The 23,068-nt window shown below is 44.9% G+C and overlaps 1 protein-coding gene across 2 annotated transcripts in view; it reads right to left on the bottom strand.

The window, feature by feature from the left end:
* Positions 1 to 23,068, bottom strand: part of CEP152 (centrosomal protein 152) — a 1,079,595-nt gene that overhangs the window by 1,046,242 nt on the left and 10,285 nt on the right. For both annotated transcript variants that reach the window (XM_078684802.1, XM_078684801.1), the window contains exon 2: positions 20,549 to 20,675. In XM_078684802.1, coding sequence (XP_078540928.1) covers positions 20,549 to 20,638 — 90 coding nt within the window. In that variant the 5' untranslated portion in view covers positions 20,639 to 20,675. The remainder of the gene's footprint in view (positions 1 to 20,548; positions 20,676 to 23,068) is intronic.

The raw sequence follows: 23,068 nt of genomic DNA, 5'->3' as shown, positions 1-23,068 counted from the left end.
TGGTATAGGGACAGGACACACCGTATTCAAGTGAAGTGTTAGCCCCTCTCTTCCATCCTGCCCAGGCAAGGCCATCAGAATGCAGATGTATGTAGATGGGAACTCAGATACACCTACCCTTCCTCTGTTGTGGCTGTATAGAGGGAATGAAAAAAGTGTAGCGGTCATCCACCCCAGACGTGTGTTGGAGACTGGCTTTCAGGGACACAGAGCAGTAAGTGCAGAGAAATATCCACTTTCTAAAAGGGGAATTTCTAAAATAGTAATCGTAAATCCATCTTAACCAGTAAGTAGCATTTTCAATGCCATTCAAAACATATGAAACATGAAAAAGCTACTCCTCTCTGATCAGTAATTACAGCTTAAAATTGTATCAAGGATTTTCCAATGCCAACCTTTGAGAGGAGTGGTCCTCACAGTAGTGAAAAATGAATAAGGCTGATTTTCACTACCAAGACATGAAAAACATAAAAGCACATGTCCTACCTTTTATTTACAGAGCACCCTGCCCTTAGGGCTACCTAGGGCCTGCCTTAGGGGTGACAAAGTTTAAGGCTTGGCAAGTAGTTTTAAATGCCAGATCGAAGTGCCTGTAAACTGTATACACACCCACTGCGGCGGCAGGCCCGAGCCAGGTTTGAAAGGCTACTTCTGTGGGTGGTCCAATCAGTGCTATAACCCAAAGATAGCTTTAACTTACATGCCCTGGGTATATGGTATACCACCTTACAAGGGACTTACAACCAAATGAACACCTTGGGTGCTACTGATATTTCTCCTCCTGCGCTGAACTTTGAATTTTCCCATTGTTTGTGACAAGGTCAACTCGTCATAAGCACAGCGCAGGTAACACCCATGACGAGCTGACCTTGTCACAAGCATCGAAGCGGTTAAATAAGTCAATCAGGAATACACCTATTACACACATGTTTAGGGAAGAAGCACATGCACTTCAGCACTGATTAGCAGTGCTCAGAGTCCTATGGCCAACAAAAAGATTCAGCAAAACGTGGAGGCAAAATGATTGAGGGAAGACCACCCTATGTCTGACAGGTCTAACAAAGGTTACTATAGAAATGGAGCAAAATGACTGTGGGGAGAATGGACCAATAGAGACTGCAGTGTGAAACAGAAAGCAGACTGGTGTACATAAATTACTCAGTAGAGAGTGTATGTCTCGTAATTGACAATACTTTAAATAATAAGACAAATAAAAAGCATTAACAGCAGATTGTTGAATGCCTTCCAGGGCTTTCGTGTGGATCCACGGAAAAGTTACACAGGGTCCACGCTGGGCTTCTTTACAAGAACCATGAAAAGGGTTGCCAAGTAGTGACCAGGAGTGGTATAACCAAAATAAAAGATATAGGGGAAGTCCAATTTGCAAAGTACAGGCATATGAGTAAGAGCAGCTGGTGAAGAGAAGCAATTTTAGCTCCTTTTCTAATGAGAGTGAAGAGGATTGCCACAGTTCCGACTTAAGATTTGCAGTGGAAAACAGATGTTAACATATTGCAGTGAAATTTGGACAACAGCAAAGAGATTTTAAAGGTATGTTAAATGAGTTGTAGTATAAAAATGTATATTTAAGAAAGTATGAGTGTTGATAAGCTGAAAGAAAATGTGTCGCTTTTAGAAGGGAGCTTCGATGTGAATATTAATTAAGGATAAAGTGAGCAGCATGGGAAGAAGAGAAATTGCTATTCTGAAAAAATAAGCATTTTATTAAGCCAGAATGAATGCATGCGTTATACATTACATATGGGTGCTTGCTTATAGTATGTAATTTGCACCTACTCACACAGATTAACTTATGCCCCCAGTTACACTCCCACATTAGCACTTATATAACCACCATTGTTCTAGCCAGAAAGTGACTGACATAGTCGCACATCCATAAAACCATTCACATACCCATTTACTCTACTACTTACACTGTCATTCTCACACTTATACGGCACAGTCACGCCCATTCACAGAGCTATACAGCCATTCATGTACTTAACACTCAGACAGTTACACAAACACTTATACACCCATACATGTAGTTATACACTCAGTCATCCGTCAATATAGTCACTCATATACCTATTAACAAAGCCATATAGCCACTAACACAATCAGTCAGACAACGACAGAGGCACTTGCATATACATTCACACACCCACACATCACTTATGTATCCAGCACTAACAGAGCCACAGTCAGTTGCCAATCCATACAGCCATTTACATACCTATTTAGACACCCATACTGAGACACTTACAGAGCCTATTACACACCGATATAACCACTTATGAAGTTATTCACTTGCTCGAAGTATGTAAACTAGTAGTAGGTGTTAGACCTGGCATTTCTTAGCGTGGTTACCCCAGACTTTTTGCATCTACCGCCTCTATTTTTGATGCTGTGATGGATTTAGTTTTGCTGGCTTAGATGCTTTGGGCACTTTGCCACTGCTGATCAGTGTCAAAGTGCAAGTGCTCCCTGTATAAAGTGTTATGGTAATTGGTTGTCCATAATTGGTATGTTTGTCTTACTAGTAAAGTCCCTAGTAAAGTGCACTATGCATGCCACAGCTGGTAATACAAATGCTACCAGAATGCATGCAGCACTAATTGTGCCACCCACACAAGTAGCCCTAAAAAGAGATCTCAGGCCTGCCACTGCAGTGCCTGCGCACAGTTTGTTAACTGCCTTGTTGTCCTGACAAGGGCACCCACTTGTCAGGCCTTACCTGCCCTTTTTATGCACATCAGACACCACTATAGTAGGCCCAAAGGTCCCCCCTGGGCAGGGTGAAGTGTATGTCAAAGGTAGGACTTGTACTGAGGTTTGTACCATGTCCTGTTTGCGCATTTTCATCCTGTGGAGGAGGCTGCTTATTACGTTCTGCTGGGTCTGCCCTCACTGCTTTCTTTCCTGCTGGGTCCCGGTGCTTGCTGCCAGCTGTCTCCGCCGCCGCCTACTTCCATCCTAGGCGCGGCCGCTGTGCGGGGAGACTACATCATCCAGGAGCCCCGGCACCCATATTTCGGGACACGCCCCCTCAGCGCGCCTGGAGGCGTTTAAATCTCGGACCTCACTTCTGTTGAGCGTGAGCCCTGTTTGCGCATTTTCATCCTGTGGAGGAGGCTGCTTATTACGTTCTGCTGGGTCTGCCCTCACTGCTTTCTTTCCTGCTGGGTCCCGGTGCTTGCTGCCAGCTGTCTCCCCCGCCGCCTACTTCCATCCTAGGCGCGGCCGCTGTGCGGGTGGCGCCGGGAGAAGCCCGGGACAAGGGCGGGGCCGTCTGCGGCCGTCCTGGGCTCTTCGTAGCTGGGCTGGGCCACCCCTCTGAAATCTGACTTTTTGTTGCGAGGGATCCTTGAACTCCCGTTATTTTCCAACTGTCCCAGGATAAAGACTCTTATTGAAGGTACTGTGTCCATACCCTGCCTTCACTGTCATGTCGATGGCAACCCGATCAGGCAAAACCTTGAGAAGGGGGGGGCATGGGTGAGGATGGGGGTTTGGTTGGCACCATGGACAAGTTCATTACTCGTGTGGCTACTGTCATAGAAAAGGAGATCGCTATGACAGAGCGGCGCATTTCTTGTGGACCCCTAGTTGATAAATGGTCATCGCTGGGCCCGATAGCTCTGGTGACATCGCCAGCGCGTCCTCTTGACCCATTAATCCCTGTATCTCCTCCCCTGGACCACCCCCGGGTGGCCGCCTTAAGAGCAAGTATAGATAGGCTAGAGAGTCTGACGGCTGTAGCTTATCTAGCTGAAAGTAATACTGACTCAGACCCCGTGGATAGTGAGTCAATTGCCCCTACATCGTCCTTAGCTACAACTCCTACACACACGGACACACCTCTTCAACCTGTACTCGCAGTACAGGCACAAATACACCCTGTGCCAATTAAACAAAAAAGAATGGCTAGCCCTCGGAAAGGCAGATTGGTTAAACCTTACAAGAGATCCCGGGGGTTAGGCGCTAGGCCAGGAGGTGCCCAAAAGGCAGCGGGACGGGACGTCAGCACCTTGATGGGAGCTAAGGGGGGGGACAGTGCCCAATGCCTGCACAAACCAGATTAGCGATCTCGTAGGGATCTCTACCTCGCCCTTACCCTCAGACTCTGTTTCCATTGTAAATATGGGGAAAATGATGAAAGTATTACTTCTCCCTGTATTAGAGAGAATCCAGGGTCTGGCAGATCGGATGGATAAATTAGAGCAGACAACTTTAGACAATTTCTTTTCCCTAAAATCATGTATTAAGTTGCAGCTAAGAATTAGGGAGGAAGGGTCTGGGGGAGGACCAGACAGTAGGGAGACTCCGACCGCCCCACAAGGTCATACTCCTATATCTAATATTATAGCCGGTCCCGCACCTGTGCCGGCAATGATTGTCCCTGCTCCTAACTCTGCGGCTCGCCCAGGGGCAGTGAAGAAGCCCGGGCCGTTGGCACCTAATGCCACAGTCAACTCGAAGCCTTCCAAGGCTAATACCATTCCAGCTAAAAAGATGCCATGTCCCAGGGCTAATAGCACTCCTGGACGAGCAAGCATTAACACTCCAGCCCCCTGTAATGCCCCCGTGAGTACCACCCCTAATATAGCTAAACCAGTACCAGCCCATGTCTTGCAGTCAGGCAGGGGCCCCAAGGGGGGGATAGTTCCAAATGCCAATCTACCTCCCGACTGCCAGCCTTTTGTGGCAGTATTAACTGGGGTGCCCGAAATTAGTCCAGGCAAACAAGAGTCTTACGCGGAATTACTGAATAAAACCTTATTCTGGCTTAAAGAAAATAGACCCTTCCTGATACCTGGGATGGACGGGTAATTTATGTAAGGAGAGTTGGCTGGATCGGCACTAGACCAAAAAATATAAGCGGGGATTGTATCATAGTAAACTTTGAGAACCCAAGGGTTGCTAGTTATGTTTGCTCTTCTCCCAACAGGGAGCATAGCTCCTTAGGTAGTGGTGGAGCAATAGGTACATGTGACCTTAGCTTCTTCAATCCCCCAAATCTATCAGCTAGGCCAGTCGGAACACCCATGTGGGAGGATCGGGCGGTAGGCTGGCTTGTGGTAATTTCTCCCAATTCAGTTTATTTTGTAACAGCCCGTTCCAGCCACAGGGTTGGTTGCGGCATATCTATTGACGCACTAGCTACCCCTTACGGGAGAAGCATGCAGAGGCATTTGGGGAGAAACTAAGCGACAGTCTAACCTTTAGTGGGGATCTGGTGAGGCCTCTTATTTGTACTCCTTTTGCTCCTGTTATATCTATGGATCATCTGTCTGTGGAGGGTACTGTAGACCTCGAGCTTGCACGACCTCCCCTAGAGGTGCCTGGGGGAAAAATTTTAACCTTGGTCCCGGAGGAGGTCCCTAGCATTGTGCATGACGCCCTGGTGAGCGAATTGGCGTTAGGGCAGGGAGGAGGTGGCGACGTAGCCCTAAAGGTGGTTAGCTGGAATATAGCGGGTCTTACACGTAATACAGGCATACCTGAATGGAATTCATTTGTTGAATCTTTCGGGATTCGCTTGTTTCAGGAAACCTGGTGCCTGGAACCATGCCACAAGGTGGGTTATACTACCTACTTTGTTTCCGCAACACAAACACCTGGTGGGAAGGGCCGCCCCTCTGGCGGTCTATTAATTTGGGCAAGTATTTCCCTGGGATTCTCTATTAGATGCATAGCCAGTAAGTCGCCAGATTTGCAGAGAATAACAGTGAGAGGGCCTCGTGGGGGGAGGGGGCTTGAAGTTTTTAATATATATGTCAGAGGCTCAAGGGGTGGTACATCCACACTGTCCCTCACGGGCATTGATGAGGAACTTAGATCTAGTGGTGTTTACTCCTTTGTTATACTGGCTGGGGATTTCAATTGCACATTTGAACCCCTTGCTATGGAGGACATATTGGGTACCCGGGAGGATGATGCAAGGCGAGGTATTCCCTCACTCACATTACCCCCAATTAGAAGCTGGACACAAAGCGCCATTGATCTCAATGCCCTTTGTCTGGAACATGGTCTTAGGGCATCCAATGGCAGATCAAACTCAGATCCTAATGGGGCGCATACGTTTAATAGAGTAGGTCATTCCTCACAAATTGACTTCATTCTCCTGAATTATAGACTTTGGGCCCACTTGTTAGATATGGTGGTCTTACCGTCTACTGACAGCGACCACAATCCTCTCTCTGTCCCTGTCCCCTCTATGGGCGGGAGTGATTACAGCCCCACTCCCACATGTCTGGAGAAGAACACACGAAGTATGTCCCTCTAACTGCGGTAGGCGCCTGAAATGGAACAAGATTGCTGTTAATGAGGGGAAGATCCTGGAAATAAAATCGATGTCTAACATCATGCCCCGCTTAGACTCCCCCGCTCTTAGTGTGCATGAGGTTCCCGCTCTGTTCGCCCAAACCACCAACGCCTTAAGTGAACTATTCCTAGCTCACCCTGTAGGCATAAGGGGCAACGCGAGAGGTGGACCTAAGGGTATTGCGGGCTGGTTCTCCCCTGCCTGTCGCACTGCCAAAAATGATCTAATTAAGGCGGTGAAAGCCAAGGATGTAGGTCTGATTAGTATTGCAAGAAGTAATTACAGAAGGGCAATTTCTAAGGCCAAGGCTGAACACGAGAATCGGTTTTGGTATGACCTTAAGGTGGCAAGTTCCAAGAAAGACTCGAAGGGTTTCTGGGACTTAATAAGAGCTTGGGGGGAGGAGCTACGCTAGCAACCAAGATGGCCGCATAAGCTCCCGGCTCCGCCGACCTCCGCCAGATGCTTATGAATCCTGACTTTTATCCTGATTTCCCACCGGACTCCCGTGCAGCTGAAGTGCGCCTGACTCTAAAGGTGCAATCCCGGAATTTCTAGCTGCTCCACTGATGAAGATACGCTGTGTGCCATTCTCGGCCTAACCCGGAGTTGAAGCCGGGGCCTCGAGTTCCAACCCAGCCGGGTTGGAGTTGAACAACATCGGCCGCGGGACGTGGGTGGTTCCGGTCTCCAGAAGTGGTGTCTTTCTTTCCGTTTTGGATGGTGATCCGGTGGCAGCTTTATCCCGAAACTGCGGCGACTAGACTTATTGACTGCTTTGGTCGGGGATCCGCTGCCCGGAGGCCCTGTTAAGCCCCCGGGGTCGATGGGCTCGGTTCCTCGCAGGCGGCGACGGTGCTGAGATCGCGCTTTTGAAGTGCTCGCAGTTGTCTTCTGCATTGCCTATGCCTGGTGCCCCGGAGTAGTCAACCTCTGGGGTTCAGATACCCGCCCGGTCGCTCACTGAGGGGCGATAGAGCGGGCCGAAAGTACACCGTCGCTGCGTACTATAATGGCCGCCATTGGGGAGCTCCACATACGAGTCACCGCCACCGTCCGGAGGATCGTTGTGACTGTTGATAACATCTGCCGGAGACCGGACTCCGACCCTCTGTTGGTGTTGGACCAAGATGCCTTACCCGCGGAGCGAGCTCCGATAGCTACCGAGGACCCTGCGTGGAAGTCGGACATTGAAATTTTTTCCGACCCCCAGATGCCAGCGAGCGAGCCCGAAACTATCGGATGTGTGTTTTGCCCTATGTCGATATCGCCCGAGATGGATGTGACGATTTCTGTACTTCAGTGTGCATTTTCGAATGAATGTCGGATTAATACCTCGCCCCTTTACTTTCTGAGTGCTCAAAAACGCTTTGCTGACTTCAGTGAACTTGGTTTGACTTTTGAACTTTGTAAACGTCTATCCTGGTATCACTCCTTTCGTGTGGACTTTGAAACTTTTCTATCTCTGGATATCCTTTATGTGATGGCGGTTCAATTGGACAGGGCTCGCATGAAGAATCGTAGCGGCCAGGGTTGACTTTGACCGTATGGGTTTGGGAAAAGACTTCATTTGCTACGGGATTGTACCTCATGATTGCACGGGAGGGGGGTGGGTCTTTTACACGCTTCCCCCGCCTGTTTGATTCTACTTGTTACGTTTTCTTATCCTGGAGACTTATGGGGTGGGTTGCGGCTGGCGGGGGGGCAAGGGGAACCGGGGGGGCATGTTCGATATTCCCTCCTCCACTTTCTTCTTTCCTTCTTTTAGGTACAAGTTCCGGGGCGACAGGCACGCTGCTAGTGGGGATGGGCCGTAGCCATTGCAGAGGTGTAGGGTGGGGGGATTGGGGAGGGGTTTATTGTTTTATATTAGTTTAGTTCTATGGCCTTTTTTCTTCTTTCTTTCTTCTTTACAAGAGACGGGTTGATCATCCTGGGTCGTTTTTCCTATTTGTCGGGGGTCTGCTTGGCTCTTCATATCCTGTATCGTGGGTGGGCGGGCTTTGTGGGATACCGTTTGTCGGATTGCCGTTTATTTTTTCCCTTGCAGTACATATCGTTGCCACAATTGCATCCGTCTGTAAAAATTGTTTTCTATGCATTGTACCCACGCTCACCTATTGATGTATCGTTCTGGAGTATGACACCTGATTTATGTATATTCTCTTGTTTTTCTTCAATAAAAACCTTTAAAAAAAAAATAAGAGCTAGGATCAAACCTGTGGACTCGCTTATAACATGCAATATAACGGAAGGCGTATGGTTTGATCACTTCTCGCAGCTCTACACTATGGTTTTAGGCACTGAGGTAACCCCGACTGAATATTCCCCCACAAATTGCATCGAGCTTAATGAGGAGCTCTTGTTCACATCCAAGGAAGTGGTGGAGGCGAATAAACTTCTTGTCCCCAACAAGGCAGCGGGCCCCGACTGTTTACCGGGGGACCTGCTCCGTATCAATCCAGATGAGTGGGGGAGACTTATTGCTTCCTTACTGAATGCTGGCTTGGCTGGTGCAGCTCTCCCGGACTCATGGAAGGGCGCAGTGGTCGTCCCAATTTTCAAGAAAGGGAGCCGGGAGGAGCCAGCTAATTATCGTCCCATAAGCCTCCTGGACTCCACACAGAAGGTAGCAGGCAAAGTGGTTTTAGGAAGGGTCTGCAGTGGGTAGAGGAGAAGCATATCCTTTCTGACTACCAGGCGGGCTTTAGACCAGGTATGGGGACAATAGAGCAATCATTTCGGCTTATGATGCTTTATTGGAAAGTGGTTCTACTGGGCAAAGGCAGTCTGTACCTAGCATTTATAGATCTACGGACTGCCTTTGACCTGGTCCCACGTAACCAACTCTGGAGTGTGCTTGATGCACTGGGAATTCCCCCATACCTATTAAGTATGCTGATAAAGCTGCACGCTGACAATTTTGCACAGATCAGGTGGGGTAACCAGGGCCAAAAAACATCAGGTATTCCTGTAAATAGAGGGGTCCGCCAGGGATGTGTGCTAGCCCCCACTCTCTTTTCCTTGTACGTCAACGGAGTGGTGGAGCACCTGCTACAACACCCTGCAGACGCTCCATCCCTGGCTGGCAGGATAATACCCACCCTCTTATTTGCAGATGATACCCTCCTGATCTCCAAAACTCCAGCAGGCCTGCAGAATCTCCTAACTAGCTTTAAATCCTTTTGTGATTCTAGAGGACTAGTTATCAACACAGGGAAGACCAAGTACCTAGTCCTAAACCCCCGAAGAAGACCGTCAAACCACCTACCCTTGACTCCGTTCCACTCGAGAGGGTTAAGGAGTTCGATTACCTCGGTATTCGTCTCTGCGACTCCATGAGTTGGAAATGTCACCACCAAAAGATGCTGCTGACCCACAAGAGGGTGGTGGGGGCCCTCCTTAGCGAACAGCGTGCCTCAACCCTCAAACCCATTGCACCGGTACTTGACATATATAGGGCAAGAGGTGTCAGTGCAGCTCTTTATGGGGAGGAACTCTGGGGGGTGGAGAATGTGGACCAGTTGTCTCAGTCAGAAAACAAATTCCACAAGGACTTAATGGGACTCCCCTATAGTACGCCAACTCTACCACTCCTTTTAGATATGGGTACTCTGCCTATTAGTGACCAGGCGAGGTTGCGCCCTCTTCTTTTGTGGGCACGTATCTGGAGAGTCCCGGAAATGTCCAGCTATGCGGAAGGTCTTAAAGAAGTTCTTTCAATGCCTGGCTGGTCTAACATCCGCTGGCTAAGGGAAGTCAAGCTCCTCCTTGCAGACCTGGGCCTCGAAGATGCTTGGACTACCAGAACTGCACCGTCCAAGCCAGCTTTGAAGAAGTTATACTGGAGTTGGGTGCTTGATGGCAGAAATAGTAACGCCAATTTGTGTAGGTCCACTATGGATTTCCTTTTGGTTAAAGAGGTGCATTTCTGCGAGCCATATCTGGATACCATTCTAAAACCCTGGGACAGGGCGCTATATTTTAAATTTAGGGTAGGCCTACTCCCAGTTGGGAATCTGACCGCCAGGTGGAAGGTCCCGGCACAGACAACTCCCTTCTGCCCCTTTTGTGAGACCAGGATAGAATCAGTTCCCCACCTGCTGTTTGAATGCCCGACCTATGCAGCTCCTCGCCGCAGATGGCTGAAACCACTCTGCAGAGAGCTTGGGACCTGATCCCACAAGGAGGCCCTACGAATTTTGAAAACGGACCCTCGGCCCCTGTTTGCATGTGGAATGGCGAAATTCTTAGGTTGGGCATGGCGTATTAGATCCATTAGGCTTTTGCACCTTGTTTAATATGTATTTTTAGACTGTTCTTATGTAATTTATTTGCGCCATTTGTAATATGAATTGTATGTATTTTATTTACGCATTGGATTTTTAAAACTGTTTTTATCTACTTGTAATGCTTTTTAAGATATGTACCATAATCGAAATAGAGCCTAATTGACTGACTGACCATGTCCTGACAGTGAAATTCTGCCAAATTAGTTTTTCACTGTTGCAAGGCTATCTTGCCCATGGGACAGAATGGAGAATGCTGTGTCACATGTTCCCAACATATCTTCCCATAGGCATAAGATGGAGTTTAGTGTGCCTGAACTCGGAATTTAATAACACATCTTTTTGTGAAGATGATTTTTAAATTGTGTGTTTAGAAACCACACTTTTAGAAGTGGCTGGTTTCTTGTCTTAAACATTCCTGTGTGCCTCTGCCTGGTTGTGTATTGACTGTCTGGGTTTGGATGTGACAGGGTGTGGGGAGTGTCCTGACACCAGAGAGGATTAGGTTAGACAGCAAAAGGCTGACCTACATTTGATGTGGGGGGAGTAGTAGCCCCCTAGATGTGAAGAGGGCTGTGTTGCTGCCACCAAAGGATGGCCCCCATCTCCTGCTGAGCGTCTGGGGTGCAGACCCTCAATATCAAAGGAAGAGGGTGTGCACTGGCAGGAAGACATCCAGGTCTGGTTTGGACCAGGCTCAGAGCTCCCTGAACACAAAGACTTCAAAGGCATTTAGGGGTATAAATGTGAGAGCTGAAGACTGAACTCAAGCCTGAAAAAGGATTGAAACTACTTTGTGATCAAGAGGAACCTCTGCCAAGGAAGAACAGCTGAAGAGAATGACTGCCCTTGCTGTGTGTTCTGGGGCTGGCCTGCAGTTTACTGATTTGATTCTGGAGAGGACAAGGGCTGTATCCACCTGCTTGAAAGGACTTTGCTGTGTGCTGTGTCCTGAAGTAACTTGTCTCCAAGGGCCGGAGAGGAGCTGGCTCCCTGTTGTGGAAACTCAGGAACATAAATGTTTCCAGGTGTGGCTCAGCGACGCTGTGTGCGTGTGCTTTTTGCAGCCTGAGATCGTTGTGAGAATTGTTCCGTGACCCTGTGCCCCGGAGCAGTCTTGCGCTCTACTTCGATAGACAGCGTGACCAGAAGTGATGTGATCGTTATCGTCATCGGCCCTGACCGTAGTCCCAAGGGGGAGCCATGAGAAATCACTGCCGCCAGCCCGAGCCTGCCTTTTCCAAGGAGAGACCTGTGAACCTTCACCATCGTGGGTCCGAGGTCCTTTGCTCAAGATCAATGGTGTCGCGCCGGGAACCAAGCAGCTGCAAGGCCGTGGCCTGGTAGCCCGACTCTCACTGCGAGGAGTAGCCGTCATCAACCTGAAGCCGCACAGTGTGATGCCCAAGCCGCGAGGAGAGGAGAGAGAAACTGCACCCCCCACCCCCAAGTAACCCTCAGCGAGCGTGCGTGTGTCGCCGCCTGGGGAGGAGTGCATGCTACGAGAGACAGCTCTCGGCCTTTCCCATCTTTGTAGCGCGAGTCTCCACTCAAGTCAGTATCGCAGCCCGTACTCGCCAAGAAGCAGCAGTACCAGGGTCGGATTGGGAAGCTGCACTTGGTTTCCTTCGTAACAGGATTGGGGGCATATTTTGGTAACCGCTGACCAAGAGTCAGCCAGGAATGGCCTAGAGACCTTCACCAGCACCGTGATCGGTGCCTAATTGTTTTTACGATCCGCATTAGTACGTGCACTACGAACGTCCTTATTACTTGTTTTACGATCTGCATTAGTACGTGCACTACGAACTGCCTAATTACTTGTTTTTACGATCCGCATTAGTACCTGCACTACAAACAGCCTTAATACTAGTTTTACGATCCGCATTAGTACGTGCACTACAAACTGCCTTATTACTTGTTTTTACGATCTGCATTAGTATTTGCATTAAGGACGGTCTTATTTTCTACATAAGGAACTGCATTACGAACTGCATCGCATCGCATTAGGACTGCATTAGATCATCGTGAACTGCTCATTAATACCGCAAGAACCTATAAGTGATTGTTGGCCTAATAACTGGACAAGTGAAATATTAAGAATACGCATATGTTGGATACTTTTATTGTTTGGTCTAATCGTATAAGGTTATCGCTATTTTCCTAAATGAGTGTGGTGTTCATTTGTGGTGTTATCACTGTGTTACTGGGAGTTCGGTTGCAAATACTTTACACATTGCCTTGGAGATAAGCCTGGCTGCTCGTGCCAAGCTACCAAGGGGTGAGCAGGGGTTATCTAAGTGTGTCCCTCCTTTCCCTGACTAGAAGCAAGGGTCCCTATTTCGACTAAGGTACCTACCTCAGCCAACTAGAGACACCCTTTTCTAAACGTATGTAATCTGAAGTTTAATGTATTCTATATTTGCTTTTCAGATATCTACTTGTGTTTAAAGAGTAATGAAGGATGGGGTGAAAAAAAAACAGAATTATGTTTCTTGACAGCATCCTTAAAGTGGGCAACAGATGATGCATTTAGTTCCACTGGCATATGACGTTTTGCACAATGAGTCACCATGTCTTGCAGTTTTGGTGAAACAGCGAGATAGGTAAGTCTCAGATCAAGTGGTAAGGGTCCCACAGATGGTTCAACTGGTGATGCAAATGCACTACCTTTTGTTTCGCTTATCCTCTGATACGTCCTTGTATGTATGGTTTTCAGGTGTTCTGAAACAAATGATGTGCTGTGTGAACACTTCTTCAAAATAGTTTCTTGCTACATATATTGAGTTGAAAATGTTTTGGGGAAGTGGTCTTCTTCTTCGTCCTGCTCTTTACATTGTTTTCTGTATTCAGCATAAGAGATCTTAACTTCGATACCCTCTTCTATTGAAGGAAATGGGATTATACAATGGAGGTGTGCCGCAGAGACTGTCTCCAGTGAGATGCAACACTGAAACCGAAAATGATTTAGAGTACGGTTTTCAATGTGGATGGGTGGCCATATATGTGGTGGCATTGCAGTGGATCTGCGGTTCCATAAAACAAATTGAAAACAATATTTGTAAACAGTCAAATAAGTTATGTTATGTTTATTTGTTAATTGTTGTAAATTCTATAATGTCTTCATAAAATGTATTTATAAACCTATAAAAATGTATATTACTGAATTGAACTTATGGGTTAAATCGTAATACAATTGTGAAATTCACTTAAAAAAGCAAAGGTTATACAGACGTTATAGTAAGACAATACCATTAAAAAACGTAGAAATTCACTGGAAAAAAAACCTAGGTTACAGGGACGTTATGGTTATGCTCTGATTTTACACTCACACAAATCTATAGAATTTCAGCAGTTATAGTTACCAGAGGTAACATGTAATGTATGCCCCAACAATGCACTGCTTAGGACCTCACATATTACATCACTCATGACATGGTCAGTGACATCACAGATGACATCATCCAGCAAAATAACCTACAATATACTTCATAAAATACAATTACAATTCTTTTTTTTTTTTAAAGATGACAGAGGTGAGAGACTGAGCTCACTGTAACCTTATCAACTACTACACTCACCCATGACCTAAGAGACAGTTCTCAGCGGATAGTCCAGTCTCTTGTTAACCACTACTCTAAAAGCTAATGAGGAAAGTAAAACATCAAACTGCATTGGCTATTTAACTACAAACCACAATAACACCACTCATGAGCCTGGAAAGAGGTTTTAGTACAAAAGTCAGATTTACACAAACCACTACAACATACAACCAGTTGAGAGGTCTTAGCGGACAGGCCGCTGTGCCACAAACCACTAGTAAAATTATTCTTCACCCTGGATAAAAGGTGTAAGCAGAGGTCAGTCCATTCTAAATCTTTACTACACTAAGCCATCAGCCTAGAGAAAGGTCTTAGTGAACAAGTGTATTTATTGCAATCTACTACTACAGTAATTCATCAGAAAGGAGAGAGGTCTAAGGTAACTGGTCAGTACGTCACAAAACAGAACTATACTCACTTAACAGCTATGACATTACCGTGCACATACATCAGCAGGGAACTGATAAACAGTACACCCACTTTAAAACGGGATTATAGTTCAGTAAACATATGTTAGTATTAGTATCACTCATTAGTAGTACAGAAAGAATAGTACTTTAACTTATGAAGTAGCTTAGTATATATATAAATATATATATCTTTACGTCTCAGAAACCTTTACGAAACACACTCACTGGATGATGTCATGAGTGATATTACTGACCATGTCATGAGTGTTGTAATATGTAAGGTCATAAGCAGTGCATTGCGGGGTGTAGGTTAGAGTTCGCTCGGGTAACTATAACTGCTGAATTTCTATGGTTTTGTGTGTAAAATCTGAGCCCAAATATAACGTCCCTGTAACCTTTCTTTTTTTCCAGTGAATATATATATATTACCAAAGTTGTCCAGAAAATGAGGCCGCACACAGCTTCAGGTAGGTCTCCGACCTTTATTACGAAAAAACAGGCAGCTTCCCATTCCATTAGAAAGTCCTTGGGCCTTACGCGTTTCAGAGAATTCCTTTCTCCTTCATCAGATAATATATATATATATATATATATATATATATATATATATATATATATATATATATATATACACACACACACACATATATACATACATACATACATACACATAGATGTACTGATTGTAATATTCTATTTATTACAATTTTTGAGGGAGTGGAGAAGTCTTATTTCTATTTCTATTTAGGGGGTTTTGTAAAGCGCTTGGTGACGCACAGCGGCGTGTCCCCGCGCTGAGGAGCAGATACCTACTGGAACCTACAGAAGCGGAATACCTCACTGTGCGAAAAGTGCAGTTTTAAGCTTGGCTCTAAAGATTAGTTCTGATGGTTCTAATCGCAATGCTATGGGTAGTTTGTTCCATCTAGAAGCTGCAAGGTACCTAAAGGATCTTCCGCCCATCCGTGCTCTAGACACCTTGGGGATAGCCAGGAGTCCTGAGCCGGAAGATCTCAGGGAGCGAGACGGCTCGTAAGACGTCAGCAGTCCTTTCAAAGGGAGAGGAGACCTCCCATTGATGATCCGATGGCAAGTGCATAGTGCTTTGAATTCTACCCTGCTTCTGATCGGGAGTCAATGCAAAGACCGGAGGGCCGCTGAGGATGCGGCTCTTCTGGGTAGTCTAAGCACTAGTCGGGCAGCGGCATTCTGTAAGATCTGTAGGCGGCTCAAATTCTTCTCCAAGGTCCCTAAATAGAGAAGATTGCCATAGTCCATCTTTGATGTGACTAGTGCATGCACCAGGGTTTGACGGGCTCTCACAGGTAAAAACTTCAATGCCTTCCTGAGACTTTTGAGGGTCCCGAAACATGATCCGACCACCCGATTGATCTGGGGGCCAAAGGTCAGGTCAGTATCGAACCAGATGCCCAAGTTCTTTGCTTTCTGGCACGGAATGGGTGTTGGACCTAGGCATGGCGGCCACCATGCCGATGTCCATGCCGATTGGCCTCCCCCCACGACCAGCACCTCGGTCTTGCCTCCGTTGAGCTTGAGACAATTGGCAGACATCCAGGCAGCTAGATCTTGCATGCAAGCTCTGAAGATGTCCGCCGAAAGACCGGGTGCACGCGACAGGGAGATAACCAACTGGGTGTCATCGGCATAAGACACCAATCGGAGGCCGTGACTCTCTACTAAGGTGGCAATCGGGGCAACATAAAGAATAAAAAGTGTTGGACTCAGGGACGAGCCCTGCGGCACCCCCTGGTCCAAAGAGATACGCTCAGAGTAGTGGTCACCTTGCCTCACTTGGAAGCCTCGGCCTGCAAGAAATGAATAAATCCATTTCAGCGCTGCCCCTCTCACCCCACCTTTGTTCAGACACTGTAGCAAGATGGAATGTGCTACAGTGTTATAGCCCACTGGTTCAGAGTCAAGACCCGTTCCCACACTCAACAACCATAATAAATGAATATCAGTTGTTAGAATGCATTACGTTTACAACACATGCCTTTACTGTGAATCTTTACAACACATTTTCTTATACGTAAACATGCTATGAAGAAGAGAACCTTGGAGCACATGTAAGCTATAGACAATAATGACCCTCATTATCCCATGGCGAGACATTTCAAGTAGGCACAGTACAGTGACCAATCCAAACTCACATACTATGCCTTTGAGCAATTCTCACTCCAGAACAGCTGTGCTGAGGAGAAAAGAGTCCAGATATATGAAAGAATTTGCAACCAAAAGCCCCTTGGGTTGTATTTGTGTTAGTCAAGACATTTAGGAATTGCTGAGCAAGTCAAAGGAGCAGAAGAAGTCATTTTATGAGTTACAATATTGATATCCTGTTTATGGGTTTAGATTTAACTTGAATATAGTAATGTTATTATCAGTTATTGGGATCCCAGTGGCAATATTGCAACTCTATATTGGATGGCATAATAAGAATGTTTCAATTTGGTTATAGTATTATTATTTTCTGATTATGTATATAAATTATGGAAACTACACTGGAAAGTAATGAAAATGTTAGTTGATTGTAATGATTGTAACCTGTACCATTCCAAGATGGCGCACACAGAACATCAGTTCACATTGTTCTTTTTCAGCCTTTTTTAGGTAACTTGTGTTGGGATTCTTGGTGAAGGATTGGCGGTGCTGGTCATGTGATCAAAAGACACACAATTGATGGACGGAATGCAGAACAAATCAAAACATTCACACCCAGTCAAGAGATCTGGGTTAAATCCATCATTCCTTTGCTCGCGATGTCACCCCAGTTTAGACCTTGCCATATGCAAATCAGTATTGACCCTGTACCTCATGGCAACAGTCCAGCCCGAACTGCCAAGCCAGGTCCTCCCTGGACCGGAAACAAGCATCCCGTGATCAAGGCCTTAATGGCAGTAACGCCTTATGAGATGCTGTTGGAACAAACCTTACTTACTTTTACTGCAACTGATCCCGAGTGAGTGTTTACTTAGTGGTCAATCCGATTTTGACTGAGCAAGCTATTTTTGGGGGCTACCGACATGTTCTGGGAAGAGAGCTGGAGCTGGGAAAGAACATGTTCTATTATTTCATTAAGTGGATCTGTAATAATGGTTTTAAATGTTTTTTTTGTGATCAAGGCTTGCAAGGAGGAGACAAAATACAATGGGTCCCATTGATGTGCAGACTGGTCTCCTGCTGTTCTTTGTCCAGCACCTCCACAGAACAACTGGTAATGTTTGACTTTACTGAACTTCAGCATGCAATTTCTCCCTTTGCCGCTTCAATACTTTTTTTTATGCTTCAACTTCACAGGTCGGCATGTGGTTGATTTGCCAAAGTAGTACTATCTCTTCCCTCCGGCTACATTTTTGGTCACAGAGCTGGCAGGGAACCTCGCATACATTTAGCTTCTTCTCGCAAGTAGGATGGGTGAAATACTCCAACCCGGCAGACTACTTTGTCACTCTGTCATGGGCAATGCACGTCCTCTTCCTCCTCCTGTGGAGTAGATGTGGATGGTCCAGTAAGCTCTCCTCCTTAAAATTGTGCTAAAGTGGAGCCAAATGAACTGCGAGTATTAATACCACCTTGTTCCAGTGTCTTGCTTCTCACAAAATGGTGGATGTGCCTCCTGTTAGCAGGGCAAAGGAACTTTTCTGTGTGATGGAATGATATCTGAACAGGTCAGACTGTGTCCTGCAATGGCAGCTGTAAGAAAAAATTTTCTCTTGTGGCTGGCTAATCAAAGCAATCTCGTCCATGGCCTCTGGTTTGAGTCCCGGGATCCAAAACAGACGACGGGAGAAAAAATACCCTAATCCAATAGGATTTGAGTATTTCTTGAAATCTGTGTTTGCAAATGGTCCTTGACACGAGTTTGGTGATTGAATGCAGATTAACGGCCCAGAAAGCTCTGCTTTGACTTATAGGCTGGCTCAGAGGTCTACAAAAAAAGCTTTGCTAAGACCAATTTCTTAAAAACAACGGAATGGATTGAGCCAAAACTAAGCAAATTCTATTCAGTCCAGTTTTTGTGTAGTGGAGTTCAAAACTTCCTAAAGGAGTTCATATAGGAAATGTTACTTTTTTGACCCTCTGCCCCTTTTTATTCTATCCTTGCGTTTGACGAATTCGCAAAGAACTTGCCAATCTAAAACCCAATTCGGATGAGCATTTCTGAAATGTTTTGTACAGATCTGTCAACGGACGCCAAAGTTATCAGCAAAACAGGAAACTAATTTTTAAAGGAAACTATGTCAATCATAACTACACCGGCGCTATTGCAGAATGTGTGATATATATATATATATATATATATATATATATATATATATATATATAAATAAAATGAACATACTTAGGAGAGTAGTGTTTGTGTAAAGAAGGAAAAACAACAAGCATTGGCATAGCAAATAGGTCTCGCTTTTGGGACCTTCTAAGTATTTAGTTATGCAGCACAATATCCTTGGTGCAACCACATCAACTGTTGCGTGGCTAAACACTTATAAGGTCCCAGAGGCGAGACCTATTGGCTATGCAAATGCTTGGTGTGGTTGTGTGTGTATGGTTGTTTGTGTGTGGTTGTGTGTGGTTGTGTGTGGTTGTGTGTGTGTTAATAAATAGAAGTTTTTTTCTATTTCTTTTCTTTTGCTATAATCGCGGCACCCGCGCTTTACTTTTAATGTTAAAAGTAAAGCGTGGGTGCCGCGATTAACGCAAAAATAAAGAAATAGAAAAAAACTTCTATTTCTTAACTTTTGCTATAATTGCGGCACCCGCGCTTTACTTTTAATCTTAAAAGTAAAGCAAACAAACAAAGCGTGATCTTCCCACTGAATCAGACAGCCAATGTGGAGCTTCCATTTCAGCCCAAAATGAACATTTTCCAACATATCAGAGCGCTGTTGCCGCGGTTATAACAAAAGCAAAAGTAAAGAAATGGAAAACAAGGGATGTGCGCGCAGCAGTGCGCGTGCTTGTTGCGCGTCCGCTACTTAAAGTCTCTCCGAGCAGCGCATGCGCGCAGACTCAGCGAGACCTAAAAACACATCCGGCATTATCTGGCAAGTAATGGGTCAGTGAGTCAAAAACATTACCCCATTCCAAAACCTTAAGAGATGTGAATGGGCTAGCTCCAGAGATGTAGGGGCCATGGCACAAAGGGATCATGAGGGTGTTTCCAAGTCTTACTCTAGCTCACTCTGTTTCGCTCTATACCCATTAATGAATCAGAAGCAACTAGGAATCCAGCTTCAAACAAGGGGGCAGGCTCTCAATAAAAAAATCAGACCTGGTCTTGCTGCAGAAATACAAGGGGAAGAGAGCATGCCTGAAGTAACATAGGTAGGAAATAGTCCAATGATTAGTAATCTAGCAAAAATGGGAGAGCACGCAGGGGTGAGATTAAGAATTCTTTGTCTACATTAATAAATCGTTGTAGGACATTCATGCCCAAACAGGAAAACATGTGGACTCCACTGTTCCTTGACCGCCACTGTTCCCGATCAACCACTCAGACGTTATAGTTACTGATCGTAGTAAGTACACAGCACTGCTCTTCCTTTGTTAATTGGTTGTGCTTTATCTTATGCAGTTGATTGCATATGTTTGTACTTGATATAAATATATGTCTGTTATATTACAGCCGCATGTTCTTAGCAGAGGATTATGCACTTGATATGACATTGACTGACTGTGAAACTGGAAAAGACGATAAATGTTTTAAACAAAAAATAGGAAAGCGTGAACTTCTCAAAATCCCCATTCACTACATTGACGAAAGAAATAGTGGCTGGAAAAAAAATCATGTTTCACAGTACCTAAAAGACTATCTATTTGAAAAATATATACTTTCATAGAAGATAACTAAACAAACAAAATCAGGATTTTTTTAAGTTAGTTTAAACAGTTTACCTCCTGGTCTCTGGCGTAGTCCTCTTTATCATATTCTTCTTCATCATCATGCTGTGTCTGAAGGGCCCCACTATCGAAATCCAGAGACATTGTAGTGTTTTAGGAGAAAATCTTCTTTAATGTAATGCTGAAGGGAAAAAACAAATGTCAGAAGAAATTCAACCATTTGTAAATGCAATGTACATATTAAACTGGCTTCTTTGATACTGTGTTTATTTGTTTTTACCACCAGACACTATTTTTTCTTATCTTCTTCCTTCGTACCAAAGCAAAATCAGACAGTTTGGAGCCATCACATACCTAACGATGTATGATTTTGAATGTTGATATTTGATCAGTGAACTTAGAAAGAGGAAATATTAATTCTAAAAGGAATTTTACTGAAGTATGTTTTTGGAAGAGTGCGGATATAAATATGTATAAATGCAGGCTTAGACAATCGTTTTTACTGTCTGCGGGTATTCATAAGGGTGGGAATAAGTAGAGCAGGTCTTTTATTAGCTCCTCCTACTCTCAGTAAGACCTTCTAAGATGAATGCTCATAGACATGCAGAGGTAATAGCTACTGTGCATAAACACATACCCCTGAGCATTACTGGAATATCTAAAGCAGGTACACTGATAAAACGTCCAATGGCTAGAAGAACATAAAAAGAAGAAAATGGTAAAAGCAATAGGCTTGGCTAATTTTTAACTAAGTAATTTTTCATTGATGACTTTGCGTGTGTTGCCCTGTCAATGGGTGTTTGAGAAAACATTATGACAGCAGTCATAGTTGGATGAATGAATAAGTGACCGTGCCTGGGCAAGCTCAGTGTGATTAAGTTCATAGATGGATATGCAAGTTCACTGATTGGTGGCTGGCTGAATTAGTGAATGCATACAGGTTATAACAAAAACTTACAAGCTGTGCCCTCAGACAGCAGTAGTAACAGCATTACACAATATCTGCAATTAGCACCACGATTCCTTCACCTTCAACATTTACTCAGATTCAAAATCAGTGTCAATCCTGACTTGCAGAAATAATCAGAATACATGTCTGCATGGGCCAAGTTGTACTAATCATTAACCTTAGAAACTGTTCGGATCTGCACTAGAATTCAGAAATCAGAGTGTTTTGAGATTTTAAAGGCATGCTGCTTTTACAATCCGCAAACAACCTTGTATTACTATCCTATCAGGGTCAATAAAGAGATGAAACAACACATTGTCATGCAACTGTCCCTATCCATAAGAGGAATCACATCCAAGTAACTGCTCTTTATCGCAGATATCAGCAAGTAAGAAAAATCCAACCAGACATAGGCATGAAGAAAAGGGTGAGCCACATGTATAGAAGCCGCTAGGTCCCAAAACAAACCAGCAAGCTGAAGCCCATGCATTAGGATTGTGAAAACCTCATAGCAAAATAGCAAGCGTGAGTAGTGCATTTAGAACTATACAAAGCATAAATAGGCTTCCAGAAACTGGAATTGTAACATAATAAAGCAGCTCAATTTGATCACCCACTTGGATGGGTGGGGCCTATATTGCCATTACCTCCTTGCCTTTAATGGAATGTTGGATTTGATTTGTAGTAAAGTTAGGAAAATCCCCATGCTATGAAAAGACAAGGAGTTACAGTTAAAAATTCCGAAGTCTGCCTGTCTTGTGATTGCAGGCCTCGACAAATTATAAAAATGTTACTAGACCTTCAAGTCTAGTCACCTGAATCATCTACTTGACCTACCTGCAATGCGCTTAAGCCATAAACTGGCTTAAAATTGTGTGATCCTAGGCAAATATTTTATTTCACCGAGTCACCTTTCACTTCTTTATCGCATAAGAGCACCTTCAAATATGCGAGTCCATCTTGTCAGCTGTATAAAAAAAACCTCGTTTGATCTAATAGACGTGCTCCGTTATAATAAGAATTTACCCCATTTATAGGGCACACAACGCCTGACTTGGCTCTTATGTCACTAATAGCGTTATCATCAGGTCAGGCGCAGGAATGTTTCTCAGTTCATGTTCAGAAACTCTCAAACTTAATAACTATATTACCAAAGCATGATGTGGTAGCGCACAGTTATTTGTGGACAGCACATTATCAATTGAAATGGCCACAGACTTTGATTGATATGAGGTTTTACGGATAAAACTATAAAGCATACAAACAATAATGTGAAGAAATCGGGTTTTAGCAAACATTTACAATTTATAAACGTTTTGATCCAAATAAAATCTTTGTTTTGTTGGACTTGGCTCTCTCTGACTGTTTTCTGGTAAGCAGGATGGGCCATCTCGGACTTGATAGAGGGGAGAAGCAGTCACCTACAACACCTACACATCAAAGGCTCTGCCTCAGCACACTCACAAAGGATTTCACACTATGTGTTTGTGCCCAAGACAAGATGGGGCCAGATCGGGGAGGAAGGAAATTCCAAACACCTCTGGGAGTGGAACCTTCTAGATACTTCTCCTACTTTAAAGCTGGCACCTAGGATGGACCCTCAGACCCAAATCTTTAGTAATATA

This window comes from Lissotriton helveticus, chromosome 3_2 (assembly GCF_964261635.1).
Source record: "Lissotriton helveticus chromosome 3_2, aLisHel1.1, whole genome shotgun sequence".
Lineage (NCBI taxonomy): Eukaryota > Metazoa > Chordata > Amphibia > Caudata > Salamandridae > Lissotriton > Lissotriton helveticus.
The sequence above is the reverse complement of the archived record's forward strand: the minus strand, read 5'-3'. Positions and strand labels throughout refer to the sequence as shown.